The following is a 20,178-nucleotide window of genomic DNA, read 5'->3' as shown; positions in this document are numbered from 1 at the left end:
CTTGATCTCTCCTCAGCGGCGGAGACAAGGTTCCTGCACTCGCGTTGCCMGGTGGGTCACGCTGCCCTCCGCACGCTTCACCCCGCCGCCGCAGCAGGCCGTGCCCGCGGCCGCACGTACATCGTCAGCAGCAAGCAAGAAGTCATAAAGACAGAATTCTCCTCTTACACGAGTTCCTCATAATGAAAGTGGGGTATAAAACCATATTCAAACGTGATTTTTATGTCTGTGTTTTGTAGTTTAACCGGCTGTTTGCACTGACTCTCTCTGGTGCCTCTGTTGGCTGCGAGTCGAGAAGCTAACCCGGCATTAGACAGGGCCGCAAGGCGGCAGCAGGTCAGGCCGGGCTGCAGCCCAAGCCGCGGAGAGCAGAAACCTCGGTCCCAGCGCAGGGCTCGGGCCGGGCCGGGCCGGGCCGGGCCAGGCGGCCACCGCGCCCCCCGGGCAAGGCCGCCGCACTACGACTCCCAGAAAGCCTTGCGTTGAGAGGCCGCGCTCTTCACCGGCGACTAAACTTCCCAGCAGGCTCCGCGCCCCGCCGGCTTTCGGCTCCCAGCAGGCTTTGCGAGGCCAGCCCGGCCTCCGCGCCCGGCCGGCGCGGAAACTACATATCCCATGAGGCGTCGCGGCGGGGAGTCCTCCATTTCCGGGAGTGGCGCCGAGTGCCGCGGCTGGCAGAGGCGGCGGCCAGCCGGAGCGGGCCTGGCGCGGTGGTGGCTGCCCGGAGCGCGGTGAGCGGGGCCTCGTGGGGCCGGCGGCGGAGGGCAGCGAGGCCGGGGAGGTCTCCGCGCGGTCAGCGCCATGCTCAACATGTGGAAAGTGCGGGAGCTGGTGGACAAGGCGTGAGTACGGCGGGGAGCGGGCGGGGCGGGGGGCCGGGGCGGCTCGAGCCCCCTCAGCGGGGCCCGCGCTCCCCCCGCAACATGGCCGCTGCCCTCCCCCGCCGGGGCGGCCGCCTCACGCCCCCTCGTGATCCTCCTTCCTCGCCCGCCTCTGTCCCGGCCCCTGCGCCCTCGCCGGGGTGGCTGCCCCGCGCGGCCCCTGCCCGCCCGCCCGCCGCGGCGTGGGCCCCTCTGACAGCCGGGGCCTGCCCTGCGGGTGCTCCRTGGCCTTCCCGCTGCGGCTGGTCCGTTCCCTTCTCTCTCCGGCTCTTGTGGGCCCTGGCAGGTCTTGGTAAGCTTCTTTTGGGCACCCCCTTCCCTGCCAGGGTTCTGCTGGACGTGTGCCCATTCTGGGACTTGAGCCGTTAAAATCAGCTGGATCGCCGCCTGTCATGGCCACAGGGCTCCTTAGGAAGAAACGGGAGTGTCACACGAGAAAKAAGGAGGGGCGTCGGGAACCACCTGTACAGCAGTCAGTTTTTAGAGTGCTTCCAAAGTCACCACATTCTCCTTTGAGTTTTTTTTCTTCCTCCCTAAAGACGTGTCCCTGCTGCAACCACGATTGACTCACTGCCCTTGGGCCTCTTAGAGGTGGAGCATGATAGAGGGGTGAAATACTCTGTCCCAGCCCTTAAACGTTTAAATAGTTCAGGTGTTTGCAGACTGGTTTCCTTGAGTAGAACCTCCTCCCACTGTAAACTTGGCAGTAGTGGTAATAATCACGATCACTGTGTTGCTCTGAGAACATGACATTATTGTTTTGTTTCTCTGCCACTTCTTGATTAAAGGCATGAGGAAATTCTGATATGGTGGCTAAAAATATATATTTTGCCCCATTAAATAATCTTTGGATTATTTAATATTAGGCATAAATTCAGAACACTTTCCTGAGTTTGTGGACCTCTTAGAGGAATAACTGGCTGACATTTTGTAGATGAGTATGTACCAGATCAGATTATGTGATCTAATAGTTGTGCCTAGCTTTGGAAGTTAAGGTGAGTCTTTCAAAATTGAGGTCCTACATTGATTTTTTTTCAGCTTCTTTTTTCCCAAACAATACTTAAACTTGTATGTAGAATGGTTAGTTTAAGGGCAACAAACTGGAGAAAAATGATAACTTATTCATGATAGTATTCATGATTGATATAACATTGCTACACCCTATCACTATGTTTAAAATATTTACTTTAAAGATATTTCATAAGTCAAATAATGCATCGAAATCTGYATTGGAAAAGACTTATAATTTTTAAATCAAGCACAAGAAGCGAGTAATTTCAAATGACGGAAAAATACTTCTGAACAGTCTTCAATTTCAGAGGCTAACATTATCCAAGGGAAGTGAACTGTATAGCATTTAGAGGCATCAAAATCAATAGTCCCAATTGTGTTCAGTACAGATCTGTCATAATGTCTTCTGTCTTAAAGCCTCGAGATACAAAATTCTCTGTAGAAGGGGCTATGTCATGTTAGCCTCTTCTTAAATAACCGCAGATGCTGTGGCAGGGACATACTGAACTTTAAGAATGACTTTTTCTTTCCTTTAAAAAAAAAAAAGAAAGAAACATGATTAAATAGTAGTTTCGAAAATGCAAATAGCCTTAAAATGTAAATTTTGATAGTTTGGGGGAGGGGAGATRGTGGTGTTAACTCTACATCTTGGTTTTGTATTCAGCTGATGCTTATCATAGTACTTCAGCTTGCTCATCTGTTTTCAATTTGCCATTACGTGGGCTTTTAGGTGGCTGTTAGCTTGGTTAGATTGGAGATGTGTCAAGTTGGAGAACTTGTATTAAACAATTCTCAGATTTTTTGGTGTGTAAAAGTTCAGAAAACCATAATATGATTAAGTCACTGTTAAGTTTGATGTCTGTGGGCAAATGTGTGTGTGTGTGTGTGCATGTATGTATGTATTTTAAAAAGAAGTAGAAACAGTAAGTGAAATAAGCTGTTAAAGTCTTTAGAGGTTTTATGAACCTAAAAATGTTAAGAAAAAAACTGCAAGGTATGAAATAAAAATAKAGGTTTGTAGTTGATATTACTGAAATTTTTAGTATTCATGCTTTCTTCAATTTAATAGAAACTGAGCAATCAAGTTTAGTAGGTCAGTTCTGCTTCCTAGTTCTCCCGCACTAGAATCACCACTATTACTTTTATTGTAGCATTTCCTAGAAATTCAAAGTATAGGTCAGCATCCTTTTCTGCATAAGATGTAATTATTTGTATTATAAAATCATAGCCCTTATCTCTTTAAAATTTAGAAAGACTACATGATAGAGTATTAGATTTAAACTGTTCTAAGATATGACAAGATAGTGTGATCTGTATTGTTCTCCCTCTTTTTAACCTCACTGTTCAATAGTTGATAATGTAACTAACCTTCCTTTTTAGTTTTAAAGTGCCTTGATTAGAATTTGGTGCAATTGAACAGTAATCTCTCTTTTTTTTTTTTTTAAAGTTAGATATTGTGAAGTAGTTTGAGACTTAAAGCTTGTCTGCACCTAGTAAGAGTTGTTTTGTTCTAACTTTATTCTTCTGGTTTCTAAACAAATGTCAAAGTTCTTTCTACCCTTGTTCTTCCTAGGTATTGCAATGTGCACAAGCATTCTTCTCATGTGGAATTAGATCAAGTTTCTGTCTGGCTAGCTTGTAGTTTAGAGGGTAGAGATCTAAATTTTCTCTCTTTTTTTTTTCAGGAATAAACTCTGTATTTCACATTATTTTGTGAATAAAGGCTTTTCACTTTTTAAAACATTCACTTGTGTAGTTTCTTTTTTTGCCCAGTAGGTCAAAACTGAATTGGGAGGTAGACTGAATAAATGCAGCCCTCTAATGAACTTCTACATGCTGTAGCAGTAGATTCTACATTTTCCTTGAGCAGTGGCAAACTAAACCTATGCCACTTCAACAGTGTTGTGTGATGCAGAGATGGTGAGTCAGGTGGCAATTTTGAGTCACTGCTGAAGTAGTGTAGTAGACTTCTTGTTAAATTCTGTGTTGCCATAGGCTTAAGTTAGGTCAACCGCATAAACACATAGCCCGTGTGGCTTAAATTGGCCACCTCCTGCACAGTGCTCTTCTGATCTCATGAGCTACATACTGCACTCTATGTAAGTGTGCCACATACTTCTGATAGCTGGTGGGAATATGAGTTCTAAGAACATTTTGCAGGTGGGAGGTACACTGCTATTGTAGGATGAATTTTGTAGCTTTGTCTCTGAGTGGCCAGGTAACAGCACTCCTGGATATTCTGCTGTCTCCTGCAGCAGGGGGTTCAGATTACATAGGCATCCCTGCTCGTGCACAGCCCTGCTGCTGTGATGCAGCTTGAGGGTAAGCCTTGTATTTGAGCAGCTTGCATGAGGCTTAAGAGGCAGGCTGGCCAGTTCTGAGCTCTGTAACCTTGGAAATACATGTCTGGTGTAGAAACAGTTTACAACAAAAATACCGTGTTTTTGTTGGTATAGGTGCATATGTGCTTTGAATGTCAAACCAACAAAGACTGCAACTAGCCTATTGTGTAATAACAGCTATGTTGGCAGAAGGTTTTGTAGTCTCTGACATCAAGTTTGGGAGTCCTGGATACAGAAGTCTAGAATTTTTGTGCACCCTGGAATATTCCTTCTTTAATCTTGTAAGAGAAGTATGTAGTGCTTGGATTCTATGTAGAATTTTTAGGGGTGTTTTTCTGAAGAATGAAAACTTTTGAAGAAGAAAACAGGAAATATTAAGAAACCCCGTTAGAGTGATTTTTAACTTAACCATAGCACAGAGGTATTAACTTGGCTTTATTGGCCTATCTTTTGAACCTGGCATCACATCTCTCCTTGACTTTGAATATTCCCTTTTCCTTGAAGCAGAACCTGTTGTGATTCTTAGTTTATTTTCCTGAGTGAACTACTATTGCGGTGTTTCTGTACACTGTTACCCTAGCTCAGTGTTCTTATGCTGAACGTAGAAGACTGTGCATACATAGTTGGCAAAGCTGTTTGGAATTCTCTTAGAATTCCTCTGTCAGTAAAAGATGTTATAGCTTAATGTTTTGGCTAACTAGTTTCCGTCCCAGGTATGTAGGATGTGCTGTAAGTAAGGTRGAGGGAAAAACTTAACCTTTGGACCCACAGAGATTAGATTGTTGCTTGTGTCACAAGGTGATGACTTTACAGCCATTTTCTTTAAAAATTCATTACCATATTTAGCTTTTGTGACCTAGAGTATGAGAGATCTTATGCTAAGCACCTTCCACACATTAGAGAGCAAAGAAATAGCCTAATTAAAAATCTGGTCAAGGTGATAGATGAGCATGTATAAAAGACTGTAATCTAGATGCTCATTTGAATTGGTTTAGGTGAGTGAAATAATTGTAGCTGAGTTTTGGAGCTTCTTGGATAAGTATTGAAAAGAAGAGAGCCTGTGAATTTCTTTACAGTGTTAAGAACATGACAGCCATCCTACTATTTTTCCCTACCTCCTTTCAATTAAGTATGGTTAGGGTTAATTTGTCCCTATAGCTATGTCCTAACTTCCTTGCTGATACTGCTCTTGAGCACAGCTTTCTAGTACCTGAGCAGGAATGTATTTGTACTCCCTTATAAGATAGAATGGGATTTTTGTTACAGAGCTATATTTTCCTACATYTTGCAAGGTTGATGAATTGTCCGAATATTACATATTTTAAGTTATCTTGAAATGGAGACCAAGGTGTCTTTTCTCAGGTTAAAACTGATTGTAATGTTTATACACACATTAAATGGTAGAAGCACTTATTACCTTATTACCTTTGAGAATCTATATTCCTTGAGAATCCTTTTTTTTTTTTTTTTAAGTTGGGCACTAGGGTCTTCTGCCAATTGTTCTGATGTTATGTCTGTACAAGGAGGAATTATTTTAAAGTAAGTGAAAAARGAAGGATTGAAGCTACTGTAATCAGCTCTAATACAGCAAACTAAACGAGAAATGCTTTTAGTTAACAGGGTATATTTTCCTTAGCTCATACCATTAGAAGCACTGTAAAGAGAAGGATAATTCTTGGCAAAGTAGAGTGAATTTCTGCTTTGGATAGTTGCAGATTCTAGCTGTTGTAGTTTAAAGCATAGCATGCAAACTAATCCATGTTCTTCTGCTGAGGAGTAGAGATTTCTGGATTAGCCCTACTTCACCGATGTTGAAAAAGAAAATTGTCAAGTGAACCAAGTTGCAGTGAGTTGGTGAAGATTAAAACCAGATTTGCTGGCTCGTGGTCTCATGTTGTTGTGTGGCAGCTCATGTTATGTCTACATTGTGTTTATTAATATGGTAAATACACACTACTAGTTAACTCTACAGTTATGTGACTTACATGTAACTTTCAGTTGCTTACTGCCTGTGGTATGCTTATGTTTGACCAATGTGTAAGTGGGATTATACTTGTTACTCAGCTGGAAGTTTTAAATCATCTTGCCCAGCTACTTTCCTCTTTTCCAATGTGCTTGTAATTGTTCTTGTTTACAGGCACTTTTCTTTCTGTCCAGGGACCAAAAGTATCGTATGGTTTGGCTCAGTGATAACAGGTATAGTGGTAAATCATCTCTCTCCTGAGGTATCCAGCACAGGGGTACATAACTGTCTAATACTAGTTTATTGCTGTCTGACCTTACTGTAAACTCATTTGCTCCTGTTCCAGGATCATTTAGTTTTCTTTGTATTGAAGGTTTATTTTGGTTTGCAAAAGCAAGATCTTCAGAGCAGTAAGCCCTTTCATTGTTTTATGTAAGGGATAGTTAACCTTCACTATCCTCCTGTTGCTGCTTAAGAGATGTCCTGCTGATAGCTGCTCTAACAACAGCATTTTGTATCATTATTACGAGCAAGGTCATCATTATTATCTCCAGTCCTGTAAGGACTTGTCCTCTGCTCAGTTATCAGGCAGTCTGAGAGAAGCAGTACTCCTGGGAATGCAAAGAAAGACTATTTGAACGTATCATTTGGCTCTGCAGTAGTGTGTCGCTGTATCTAGTAAGCCACTGCCATAGCCCTTATTTCTTAGGGCATTCCTGCTTCACTTAACTTTGAAAAGAGTTGCTCTAACTATTTCTTTAAGAAGGAGTAAAAATAATTGTAGTTTTTAGAGCATATAATTTAGTATTGGTGATAAATATCTTTGAAATTATTATGCTCTATTATCTCATGTACATAGATGCACCATTCTCCCGTTTGAATATTCAATCAATAGAGTAATCAAAGTAAGCTAATAATATAAGTTGAAGTGTAAGGAAGTTGTGACCAAATACACAGGCTTCATCAGCACACTCCTTGAAGTGGTGCTTTTGTTTGAGCTCTTTCAGATGATTGTTGCCCTTTTACACATTATAAAACAGTTAGTATATTGCATAATACTAGTTAAGGCAATGGTCACATGTTTTCGGAGAAACTAAATGGTATGTATCCTAGAACATTTATGGATTTGAAGTACTTTAAAATTTTGTGTCACTTTACTAGAGGTAAAGCTAGGTTTCTGCTTGATAAGAGCTGTACCTACAGCACTGTGTTCAGTTGTGGTCAAAAAGGTCAAAGTGTTCAACTCTCAGATCTCTGCTAATTTCTCTTGGTTGTATTGTGAGGTACAGTGTATTAGAAAATACTAGATTATTTCTTACCCCAGATATAATTACAGAAGACAGTGGTGCATTTCACAACACTTTGGAAGTAATCAGGATTGCCTATTTAAAGAAGTAACTGTAACAGTAGTGGTCATAAAATATAATCTTTGATATTATAAATCTGATTCTTGAACTTCATTTATACCTCCATTTAAAGTTTCAACTAAATTTTTGTGTTTATGTAAAACAGCTTAGCTCTTGTAAGAACAGAAATACTAGATAGTGGAGAATGAATTAAGCTCTTTGCCTTGTTTGATGGCAGGTTTAGAATGCACAAATGTGGTGTTCCTTAGGAAAGTTGTATGCTTCATTTTGAACTTCTCTCCTTCAATCTGAAGTTTGGGACATGGTTTGTCCACAAACCGGAGTTCTAAGACGCTCCATTTCAAGCTGGTAAACTCTTAACTTCTGTAGCATATTTAAAGCAACTGTTTTTTCATGTGTTCCAAATACTTTGCTAGAGTGCTGTTTGATGTATAACCTCAACTTCCAAACTACCGGTGTGTGTTCTGAGCTAATATTAAAACAGTATTAAAAAAAATCTTGAGAATCCTTGACTTAAGTGAGTGACTTYAGAAAAAGTAGAGCAACTACTCCCTTTAGTAGCCTTTTTTTCCTAAAACAAAGATGTATATAGAATAAATCTGTTTAAAGTTCCTTGTTTTACAGGCTGCTTTTTTGTTTACATGCTTACTTCACTTTTTTTTTATTCATAATGCAGAGCTAATACAGGGGAAGAAAAGGAAAGACTAAATTAGTAGCAAATGTACCAAGAGAATAATGTATTCAGTTTTGCAATTGATTTTTCTTCAGCTCCTTGTAGTATGCCTCATCTTCTGGGCATAGGTCAAGCAGAGGCACAGTTATAGACAAAGATTGATAGTTGTTGTGGTCTTCAACTTGGAGCATGAGCTTTATTTACCCACTCCATTAGGAATAAACAGCTGCAGTGTAGCGGAAGTTTTATTTTAAGGATTAAGGATGCTCTTACAGTCTCTCTAAAGAGAACAGCACAACCCTTTCTTGAAGAAATAGTCCCTCTATTTTGCCTCTCTGAAAAGTAAGCTTAAATTTAGCTTGGGTACGTATTTAAAATGCAAGTGTTTGTGAAGATAGTTGTGTGAAACCATTTAAAAAGTTGTTAGTTTGCTGTTTMTAGGAAGCTGTCAGGCTGTGATTCTTCAAGCATTTTTCTTGGTAACGATATTAGATTAGATCTTCATTATTTATTTATTCCTATATCTTTTGCTATGAAGTATTGGCAGTTTGGGTTGCCATGCAGTTAACTGGTTAGAGGAACATCCCAGAAGGATTTCAGAGTTTTTTTTGTTTCTCAGTTAGACTGGTTCCCTAGTCTGGTTTACCATGCAGCTGCGCGTGTGCACCTGAGGGGACAGTGTCAAGGTGTGAGGGGAGAGAAGAGAGAGACAGCTGAAGCTGGCATAACTGGAGGACACATGTTCTTATGTCTGAGTCTCCCTTCTTGGTTGCCCTGAAGTCTCAAACTGCCTCAGCAGCACTGTTGGAAATATGAAAACACAGCCTGAGCGATGAAAATCTTAGGTTATGGTTTCATAGTCAGTGTAGGCATAGACTGATACTGAAAGAGATTTCAGTCTGCCTCCTGCCACAGGCTGCACATTTCCACTGCCTCCCTTTGGCTGGCACTAGCATACTTTCTGCCTGATCAGAGAATATCTCCCCCAGACTAACCAGTTGTTTTTGCCAATTTAGTTCTCAGCTGGAACAGTTCCCTGGTATAGTTGATTCTATGGTCACACAAATATTTGTACTGGCATAAAGGAAGGAATGGTATTTGGGTAAGAATAAGTGGCTGAGGGCAAGGGAGGGCAGAGACAGGTTTAGCAGTTGAACTACACCCTTAGGATGTGGTTTCAAAAGTGGATGAAGAAGCTCTAAGATTATTCTGTTGTTGAAAAAAAAAAAAAGTCTCACTTTCATACTTGACCATTCAATGTTATTCCCTTCCTTGTGCTTCTGTTGTGTAGCTCAGTATTTGCTTTTACTAGCTTGCTGATACAGCTTTAAAAAAATCCTTTTATTTTGTATGGTTAGTTTACAAATGGATCTGCATGGTGCTGCATAAGCAGCTGTTTGTGGGGCTGCAAGTGCTTGCACTGGTAACAGATAAGATGATAAGATGGGCTGGGACCATTTTTGATGATTATGCAATTTTTGGTAGCTTTAAGTCAGTTTTGAAACTGCAACATTAATGGTTTGTTACTTGCAAAAATGCTCTTAAAGGAAAATCACAAATTCTAAATGTAAATTTCTTAGTTGTTCCTCTCGTATATCGCTCTGTTTCAGGCTTATGTGCTAACCTTCCCATGTTCATATCATTGTATTTTCAAAGCTGTACATTCTGGTTTAATTCTCAAGTCCCTGATTTGTGAGAAAAGCTGTAATTTGAAGTGCGTAATTGTTTATCTGGCATGGTTCTACTTTAAATCTTTCAGGTTGAAAGTAGTCTCAGGATGCAACAACTCTGCAGAACTGCAGTTACTCTGCAGGGTGCAGAGTAGCTAATTATACTAGAAATACTAGGRGCATTTATTTCAGATATAAAGTGGTAAAAGTGGTATTCTATGCAGAGTATTAATTTCAAATAGATTAAATATTTCTGGATGTGGTTGATTTACAAATAAAAATCGAACTAACGAGACAGTGCCAGCATCTCTAGTATGCGTTTGTATGTTTTAAGAAAATTGCATGAAAACTGGCACACTCACCCTTCCCTTCATCCAAATAGTGTGTTGTATCACCCTAACCGGTTAAATACTGACTGCATGCTTAATAGATATTAACTGGCTCATTTGGGATACAATTAGAAATATTAATGTGTATCCAACTTGTTTAATGAGACTGACCTGCATGTTTTTTTAATCTGTTGTAATAATAATGAGACCCACTGGGAGTTAAGTATGTTGTTTTTTCTCTTCTCCATCCCAACTCATAACGATAATATGCTTTTGTTGGTGGTTCTTTACCTCCCTCCTCCTGCCAGTTATCTAGAAACATCTTATGTATATACAGTAGATACTCAGTGTTTTCTGTCATGATAAAATTATATATTTAATAAACAAATAAATCCCTGTGATCATTGGAAGCTGTTCTGTGTTTCATAAGACCATTTAGTTGAGGGTTTCTCTAAGTCCATTTTGAACTTAAAAGGCTTTTGATAACTTTTGGTAATTTTGTTGGAATTAATGTGGGTGGATCTCTGAAAAGTAAATTTCATTCTTGGTATCTTATTTCTGTTATTAGAGTTAATTTCTTAATGATTGCTGTCATCTTTAATAATTCTTCCTTGTGTTGATTACTTATTTTAATTACTCTTCCATCTGATCATGGAAAGAGGTGGAAAAAACCCTTTCTGTTCAAAGGTGTTTAGTGTCTAAGTGAGCTAACTTAGTAACATGGCAGTTTCTTTGTCTCACCAAAGACATTACTGAATTGCTTTAGAGAATTTAAACTTAGTGTTGGTAGAGTTCTGATTGGAAAGTGGATTCTCTTAGCCTTTAAACTGCCAGCCTCAGTTTTTTATGTACAGAATAACTATAGTCTACTTCTATAGTTACAGACATTAGACTGTAAAAATCCAGTAATCTTGCTGTGAATCAGTGAGAAATACTTTTTTTCTGTATTGAATCATACTGAAAAGTGCTTTGTGGTAAATTCATTGTTTAATTTGAAGACATCATCTGTATGTGGACAGAAATTGGAAACTGGGGCTCCTAGCAAAAGGAAACAGCTCTTGTTACCTTTTAGGCCTGAAGAGTTACTTGATCTCCTGGAGGAACCAGTTTAACAAACAATACCTATGAAAGGAGAGGAAACAGTGGGTCCTTATCATTCACAAATAAACATTGCTTGGCATTTTGAAAGCTAGTTTGTATGTGATTTGTCAGACACTTCCTGCAAAAAAGTGTTAGCTTGGAGTAAAAGATACATTTTTGTTAACTTGCAGGTTTTTGCCAAGCTACCCTTTTTATTTAATGTAAGCTACTAATCTAAAAATTTTAATAAAATATTGAATATTATAATGATGATATCTTGTTTCATGTGCCTTAAGCTTCATCTCTAATTTTTGTATCAGTTGAACTACTGTGATTTGGCCAAAGAGAATTACACACTTAAATAATCAAAGAAATAGTCCTTTTTCTTTCCTTTCATATGAATGCTATTGCTAAGATTTGAAAGTCTCCCTTACTGTTACAGCCCATCTTCCCAACTGTGTGCATGCAAAGCGTCAGTGTTGTATCTTTACTGACGTAACTGAAAAAGTACATTTTTGGTGGCTTGCATTGTAATCTGTCCATGGAACTTATCTAAGCTCACAGGACCACACCAAAGAATTGAGTTTTCTGACACTGTTGGACCAGGTTAGGTACTTGCTGAACTTACTATTGCATAGTTACATGCTTAGCCTATGTAATAAGATGCTATAGGAGAAATGGTGGGAAACTGCTGATTGCCGGAGCTCGTTGTCCACATAAATTTGGTATAATCTTAATAAAGTTACTTGATCAGGAGATGCTAACTGATGTAATTGCACAGGAGGAAGGCCTCAAGCTTATAAAGAAAGAAATAATTCTATTGGACCTATTGTAAAAGATAGGTGTCTACAAACAAAAAAACGATCTTGAGGTTAGGACTCCTGGTTAGAGATCCTGGGTGTACTGTAGGTGTGAACAATATAGTCACAAACACATTATTTATGCCAAAAAAAGACCTAGAATAACGGCTTGCCTGTTGCGCAGGAAGATGACAGACTTTACGATGTACTTGGATAGGCTTTTAGGAAGTGTTGGAGAAAAGCTACTACTAATTTCAGTCTATGTGAGTAGCAGTGTCATTGGCAAGAGTAGGAGTGAGGTTCTTGAGCTCTTAGGCAGGATGATAAAGATAAGAATTTAAGTGCAAGTAGTCTCAGAAATAATGCTAGCAATGTGTGCAGGATCAAATGGAGGAAAAACTGCCTTAATATGTGGTTAAGAAAATGATGTAAGCAGGAGGGTTTCAGATGTATCAGGATCTGTGGAATGGGGGAGTTTGTACAGGAAGAAGGAGTTGTATTGAAGCCAAAATGGAACCAAATTGATAAGAGGTTAAAACAACCAACATCTTGAGACTCCTTTTGTGAAGTCAAGTCACAAAAACTGAATCCCCCAGTAAAGAGGAGGAGGGGAAACTAAGGAGTCAAGTAAGGAACAGTTAGAAGATAAAATTTAAATGGGTGCAAATAGAAAATCTAAACTGACTGTGTGTTCATTTCTACACAAATTTTAGATTGAAGGATAAGGTAGATGAACTTAAATACTTTCTTTTCAGAAAACTTTGGATAGATCTGCTGTGACGATGTCCTGTTTTAAAACAATGTGATTAGTGGGACTATAATATGCTGGGTACAAAATAATACAGGAAAGGCTGAAAAGAGAAACAGCAAGATTTGCTGTTAACCAAATCAATGAACAAACTGTGAATAAGTAAAGGTTTCTATGAACTGAATATTTGGGGCCAAAGGCTTTGGGCAGAGAGAATAGGAAGAGGGACTGTATCACTTGATATCCTCCCACCCAGTGTGGCTGACAGAGAGGCCGTGTGGGCAGGAAACACGATAGTGGTGAGTGACTTYGTTTACCCCATGTAGGTTAAACAACATCGCGTCTGTGCATTATATTGAGGCTAAATATTTAGATGATCATCAGTTGCTTCATCAGACAGTTAGTCAAAAAGACAAAAGTAGAAAGACTTGACTTGATCCTGAGCAGTATGCTTATTCTGGTTTATGTTAATACCATTAGAGCTGCTTTGTAATAGTGAGCACAGCACATTTACATTAAAAGTGTTGTTTTTTTTTTTTCCTTCTGTTAGTCATGAAAAAAAAAGTTTTTGTGTTTCAGGACTTTATTTCAGAAAAATGTGAAATGTTTTAAATAAGTTCTAAAAAGGCATTCAGAATAATGGAATATTTGCAGTGACATGGAGATTATGAAAATATTATGTTGGTGGCTCATAGCAAAGCTTTTAACACTGAAGTCTTATTATTTGCTATTATTTTTAAGCTACGGGCTTTCTTGTTCTCACTTGTTAGCAAGATGAGGTGCAGGGGAGGCTTTAGCTTCCTTCCTAGGAAAAGTGAAATATTCTTGGAGATATTGAAATACAAAAGGGTCTCAGTGGTGTTCTTTTTTTATGGTTGTGTGGAGTAGAGTCAAGAAATAAGGCTCTTGGATCTGGATGTACTCAGTGCAGTCTTGCTTTAAGACCACATCATTCTAAAATTGTTTGACAAGTGTAGTGGTCTTTTCTGGATTAGATCTTGGTACTGGCTGTGAAAGGAAACATTGACCCTAGATGTATTTCAGCTGGAGGGAATAGCAGTTAATGTAGTGCTCTAATCCATGGAACAATTCTTGCATTCAGCTTCTAGCTGTGAGTAAGCAGTAGACTGTAAGCAGTCAATTTTGAGAAAAGCTGATCAGTTTCTCTAGTGAGATCAATCAGCTCTAATTCTTTTAATTTAAATTATTTTCAGGAAAAGGCCTGAAATCAGGAATGCTGAAGAGTTGAGGGGAGGGGGGGCTGTTTGTTTTGGCTTCTGGGGTGTGTGGTATGGCTTTTTCTGTTTTGTGGATTTTGTTTGCTTTTTTTTGTTTACAAACAGCAGGAACTGTGGAACTAAATCCATAATGTCTAGAAATAAGATCAGTAAATTACATATTTGTTTTTTAGATGAACACAAATACTGAAGAAATTAGTCTCCAGTGTATCTCTGTCCTACTGAGTATCTACTGTATTGCAGTTCTGCTGAAAGACACTCGATTAGATGAAGAAAAACAAACTAGTTATGAGCCTGTAATTTGATAACTTTGTGTAAATTATTGTCTTCTCCTTCCATTCTCCCACTCCAAAAAGTCCAGTGCATTATCTGCCTCTCTTTCAGATGTTTTCCAGGACATGAGGCTGTATTAAAACAGCTGCTGTAGGTTTTCGATTTTTGGTTGCTTCACTCAGTGCTCGAACCATACTTCTAGACTCTGGAGTTGATGAGATGCATGTCTCTGATTTTCTTAGGAAATACGACACTAATGCTTGACTCTGCCACAGAGGAAGTTTGAAGCTGTACAGAGTCAAACCGGATTGAAGGCAGAAGGAATCTGCAACCCCTTTGGATCTGGTCTGGATGCTTAGGTTATAGTGCAAACTGCGTTGTGAACTCGGGAGTGTTTGGCATGTGTTGGGAGGATGCTCTTCAATTTTGACTCCTGTGCCATCTCCCTGGTTGCCTTAGCCTAAAGGGGCAGGGAGAGGAATTGAAAGGAATTGAAGCCCTCATGCAGGCTAGAGGGAGCAAGGCTAGTGATTTTTAGGGCTGGACTTGGGGCAGGTCTGGTAAGCTTACCTGTACCTTGCCTGTGGATCTGATTGGAGAAGGGCTTGTAACAGATGCTTACTCTTTGCTTAGAGGTGTTATCTCTACTCAAGTTTATTTTTGTTGAGATGGTTGTGGAGGAAGCGTTCGTATTGCAAAATGCTGGGGCGCACTAGCATCAAAGTGATTACACAGAACAGAACAAGTCAGTGTGTTAAAAGCTTTAGCATCTGCGTTATTTAAACTTTAAACAACCTTCCCTAGTAGAACAGCTAGCTTATATTTAAAATGATGCTTAATTGATAATAAATTTGAAACTCAGGCAATGTTTTAATGGTACTCAGCCTGTACTGAAGGGATAGCTGAAACTACAAGAATCATTAAGTGTAGTCCCTTTAATGTGAGGGTATTTTTGGCAATATTAAACCCTGTATTGTTGCATATGCATTCCTTTCTTCTGTCTACACCAACTATTCTATCTGTCAATAAATACTCAAAACCAACTTAATTCCTGGAGTAAGGAAAGTTTGGATTATTTAGAATACAGTCCGATTAGCAACACCTAGTAGTTTTGCACTCTTCGTAGGTGAAGTAATTATCGAGTAGTTTTTCCTGCTTTTCAGAGTAAAATCTCTTATCTGTAACTATTCAGCTAGTATCTCTCAAGCATGTATGGCTTCAAGACTTTTACTTGACCAGCTGTGGTACTGTGAACTAATAATAGAAATATGACGTGCTCTTTTTATGGTGTTAGAAAACCCTAGTAGGAATTTTGTAGTGAACACATTTCAAGTGAATAGCGACTGAACTGTTACAAATAGCTCAGAGTTGCAGTTTTGGATTTGAGGGGACTTTCTAAAGGAGTTTTTGTATCTGTGAGGTCATTCTAAAGTAGTAATGGCACAGATTTTTTTGATACTCTGAAGAGTAAGGATTTTTTGAAAGTAGGAGGAAAATGGTTGTGTAATGAGCTCTGTACTTAAGATGTTCTAGAGTTTTGGGAGCGTGATAGCTAGCGACTGATAGAATATTCTTTTCACTGATTTTCTTCTCCTCTTCTTCCTCTGTCCCAAGATCGCTCCCAAAATTCATTATGGTCAAGAAGAGGAAGTCTAGAGTAYGCAAGTGAGCTGAAGTTTTATGCAGCCTGAAAGTTTAGTGTTAGCTCAAAAATAAATGTTGACTGTAAATACAACTTGAATGACCTCTGAAAAAATATATAATTTTTTACCTCTTTATTTTTTGTTCTAAAAGGAGGATAAGGCTTGTCATAATAATAATAATAAATCTGTGCCCTAATCCTGAAAGCTCATGGACTGGGAGTACAGTCTTTTTGTCTGTTGGTTTTCTGTACATGCTTGAAACACTTGAGGTGTGGGCTTGAAAATGGTATCTTTGTATGAACAAAGAAGGAAGTAGTWTTAGATATTTTATTCAGAAAGTGGCTTATGCAAGTCATTATGAACACTTGAAACTGGAGCTTTTTATTTTCAGGAAAGGTTACTGCTGAAATTGTATACAGTGCAAGAAAATACAGACTAAAAACAGTTGATTGAATGCAGCATTTGGAAAATATCTAGTGATTATGGCTCAGTCTTGAAGGAAGTGAGATCTGACCGAATTCTATAAGCAGATGCAACTAACTATATTTTTTGTTAATGGCAACTTTTTACAGAGTAAAATATGAAAAATAATGAGCAAAGCAGGTGAATAAGTCTGAGGGCTGAGCAGAAATAAATGTCATCTGGTTGCAAAATACATATGGTATCTTTAGTTCTGCAATTACAGAAAGTTATTCAAGTTCTGTAGTTCCACTTTTTGATCAAATAAATGCTCTTGTTTAAACATATTGTCTCTCAACTCTGGGAACAGTTAAAGCTAAAGGAATAGGGCCCACTAAGCAGTGACTTCAATCTAATAAGCCAGGTGCRTGTTCACATCGGTACAAGGAGACAGAAGTCTTGCAGAGGACCAGAAAAGCCTTGCTTTTCTGTCCGGAAAATGGTTACTGTTTTAGCATGTAATTGTTCCACCAAAGTGTAAAAATGTTGCCTTGAAAAGAGGAACTTTTGAAAGGCAGCTGTTTACATTTGTTTGTGAAATTGTTGTTTGTGCTTAAGATAACCCTGATTTCTCATAAGAATGATTTATTTGTACTCTTAATTTCAACTACATTTTGGTTGATTCTACTTGCTAGCATAACAAAATGTTAAGTCACCTTTATAAAGGTTTAATATGAAGCATAGTAAATAAAATCACAGCACCTATTAAGCCTCTAAAAATGAGGCCTGCTGAAAGGTGTGTTTGAAGTGAAGATTGTCTAATCATTAGGGATTGAAGAATGTCATGGATATGCGTGTTTGGGACCAAAAATCCATCTAGGAGTGGGGAAATAAACATAAGTTTTAGATGAAGAAAAGCTGTTTATAGGAGTGGTCGAAACCTCTATTGATAGTATTAACTTGGCAAAATTCTCTGTGTTAGGGAAGTTATTTGTCACCATATATTGGTACCCTACAATTGTTAACACATTCACGTATTTAAAGCAGTCATGTATCTGTTGGTGTAAACCATATAATATGGTTTTATATAATAACTTGAAAGTATTTACAGCACTTACAGGGGTTCTGTAATAGATGGAACCACTCTTGATAAACTGTGGAAAAAGTTTTCTTAACCCAAATACGCTTTAAACCTACTGCATAATTGGTCACCTCATGTTCCCAGCATCTGTAAAAACTACTCCAGCTATAGCATAGCAATTTAAAAAAGAAATTAAGAATATAGCAAACTGCAGTTGGGTAATTTCTGATGGAGAAGAACTTTGAAAGGGAAGACTTCAGCACATGCAGTGGTAACTTCTGAGTAACAGATCTTCTGAGTGCTGTAAAAGACTGCAGTTCTTACAGTCGCCGTCCTTTTTTGAAAGTGTGTGGTGGATTTTGGGTTATCTTGTTTACTTGGTACTCTTTTGTGATTAAAAGTTGTACAGTGCAGGAAATAGCTTTATAGTTCCTTCCTCCCACAAGTTATAATTCATTTGTGGACATCAGGATGTTTTTCTTGGCTTATCTTTTTCTGTGCAGTTTGCCTTGCACATCTGCCACAAATTATGAAACTGTTAACTTGGAAAAACTGCAAATGTATTTAGGGTTGTATTGTACTGCAATAAAGGTGATAGTATTGGTCAGAAAAAAGTGTAATTGTAACTTGCCTAGAAGGTCTGTAATACCATGTATTTAAGTATTAAGTTATCTGTTGTGCTATTTGTAATACTTCTGAGCACTTTTTTTTTAAGTAACTTTAAATGGTCAAGTATCACTTAATGTTGAGCTGTTACCTCAGTGTAACCTGCGGTATTTTAGCAGATGGGTACCCATCTGTTTCTTAGCTGAATGTGGACTACTGGCTTCATATTTGGTATCCATATGTTTCATCTGTAAGACTCTAAATCTAAGCTGTATGTTTTATAACAGAAGTGACAGTACTGACAGGAGCAAAACGAAAATGGACAAAATTTGTTACTTTTTTTAGTTAGTTTGCCTTTGCTAAGACAAACAGTTGTTGGCTAAAATCTAGCATCTGAGTTAACTGAAAGGAAGAGCAACACTGTCTTTATTTTGTGGATGATTAGTRTCTTTTTCTGTGTAATTGGCAGTAACATTAGGTACATTTCTGATTTGTCATTATGCTATTTGGGAAAACAGATGGTTACGTGGTGTCTTTCTTTCTGTCCTCTATCCATGAATCAGTCTGCTTACTGAACTCTCTAAGGTAGTGACATGGAGTAACAGTAGGCAATAACAGGGTGGTGCTGAGATGCATCTTTTGGATTTGGGTTTGTTTTCAGTATTAGATCCTTTCATTTTTTTGAATCGCAAGTCTGAATCAGTGATCAACTTGAATCTCTCAGAGTTTAAAGCAACTGATGCTAGTAGAAATAAATGTAGTTGATGTGATCCAACTTTTTATGCAATGTTTCTTGCATGGTGTGCTGGCCCCTAGCGGTTTGTGAGGCAGTGCTCTGAGGATCTGAATCATTTGTTTTTTGGGGTTACCAGTTCAAATGCTCTGGTAAAAATATTTCATGCCCTGATAAGTATTAAATGACCTTTTTTTAATTGGCAAATGAAAACACTTCTAGAAATTAACTAACTTCATAGATACTGAGTTTTCTGCATCTGGGAGTGAGAAAGATGTATCCTGTATTCAAATGTTTGGGGATATTATTATTATTATTATTATTTCACTGTGTGCTGTCAGCAGTTAAAACCACCATAAGCTTGAGTCATTTAATTTTAAAAGAACTTTTAAAACACTTTTGGAAAGCTTTTCATCTAATTCCACTCCTGCAGTATAAGAACATTTTAATTTAAATACTAAAGATACTTTAGATGCATGACTCAATGTGAATGATGGAGGTAAAGGTATGTTTCCCCTCTCCAAAGGCTTAATCTTAAATGCAAGTATACATATTGGCTAGGGTCTTTTGGGTAACTACTCATTGTCAAAGTGTTATTGGTATCTGCGTTGTCTTCTGTCCAGCTGTTGAATGTTCACTTTCCTTGCATTATTTCATAGTGTTTCCATTCATTCTTTTAAAAAATAAATATGGGTGCTGCAATCCTAAACTTCTAAAAGCAAAGCTATATACTTCCCTCCTCACCACTTCTAAGTTTTCAGCCCTGTACGGTGTTTTGGGAAATCCGAAAACCTGCTGTTCTTTTGTTTTATGAATACTATCCAAACAGACACTGTGTATCAGGTAACAGTACTTAGTTGATGCTGTCTAGTCTTACGGTGGAAGACTACCAGCTTCTCATATGAAAGACAACCCAACATTTAGGAGGAAAGTTGTTGCCGTAAGAGAAGATCTGCATTTTAATTGTACGAGCAGAACCTCAGCTCAGCCTCGGACAGAAGTTGCTGCTGGGTTTGTTCAGTGGCTTGCTTTGAAGTTGCTGCCATACTGGCAACAAACCATCCTTGTGGAAAAAATACTCCTGTTTTTATGCATGTACCTCACTGTAAAAATCTTATTAAGGTTTGGATGGAGGTATAGAAAACGAATAAATGACCCAGCTGTGTATGTCTTTCCTTGTTCAGTTAGATTCAAAGCAAACTTTCCTTACGCTCTAACTTCAGGATTTCTTTACTGTGTATTTTTCAKATGCTGTCATTCATTGTCCTATTTTGATTGGGAAAAGCAATCTATTTGTTATTCARTCTTGAGAAGCATAACATAGAGGTGTGTTAATGTATT

At 38.6% G+C, this 20,178-nt stretch overlaps 1 protein-coding gene across 2 annotated transcripts in view; it reads left to right on the top strand.

The window, feature by feature from the left end:
- The first annotated feature begins 652 nt into the window (after positions 1-652).
- The window catches only part of CLINT1 (clathrin interactor 1), a 52,499-nt gene continuing 32,973 nt past the window's right edge, over positions 653-20,178 (top strand). For both annotated transcript variants that reach the window (XM_085317964.1, XM_085317963.1), the window contains exon 1: positions 653-842. In XM_085317964.1, the coding sequence (XP_085174090.1) occupies positions 802-842 (41 nt within the window). In that variant the 5' untranslated portion in view covers positions 653-801. The remainder of the gene's footprint in view (positions 843-20,178) is intronic.

This window comes from Rhea americana, unplaced genomic scaffold (assembly GCF_003343005.1).
Source record: "Rhea americana isolate MKP2758 unplaced genomic scaffold, rheAme1 scaffold_51, whole genome shotgun sequence".
NCBI lineage: Eukaryota > Metazoa > Chordata > Aves > Rheiformes > Rheidae > Rhea > Rhea americana.
Note: the sequence above shows the minus strand (reverse complement) of the source record. Positions and strands in the feature narration are given on the sequence as shown.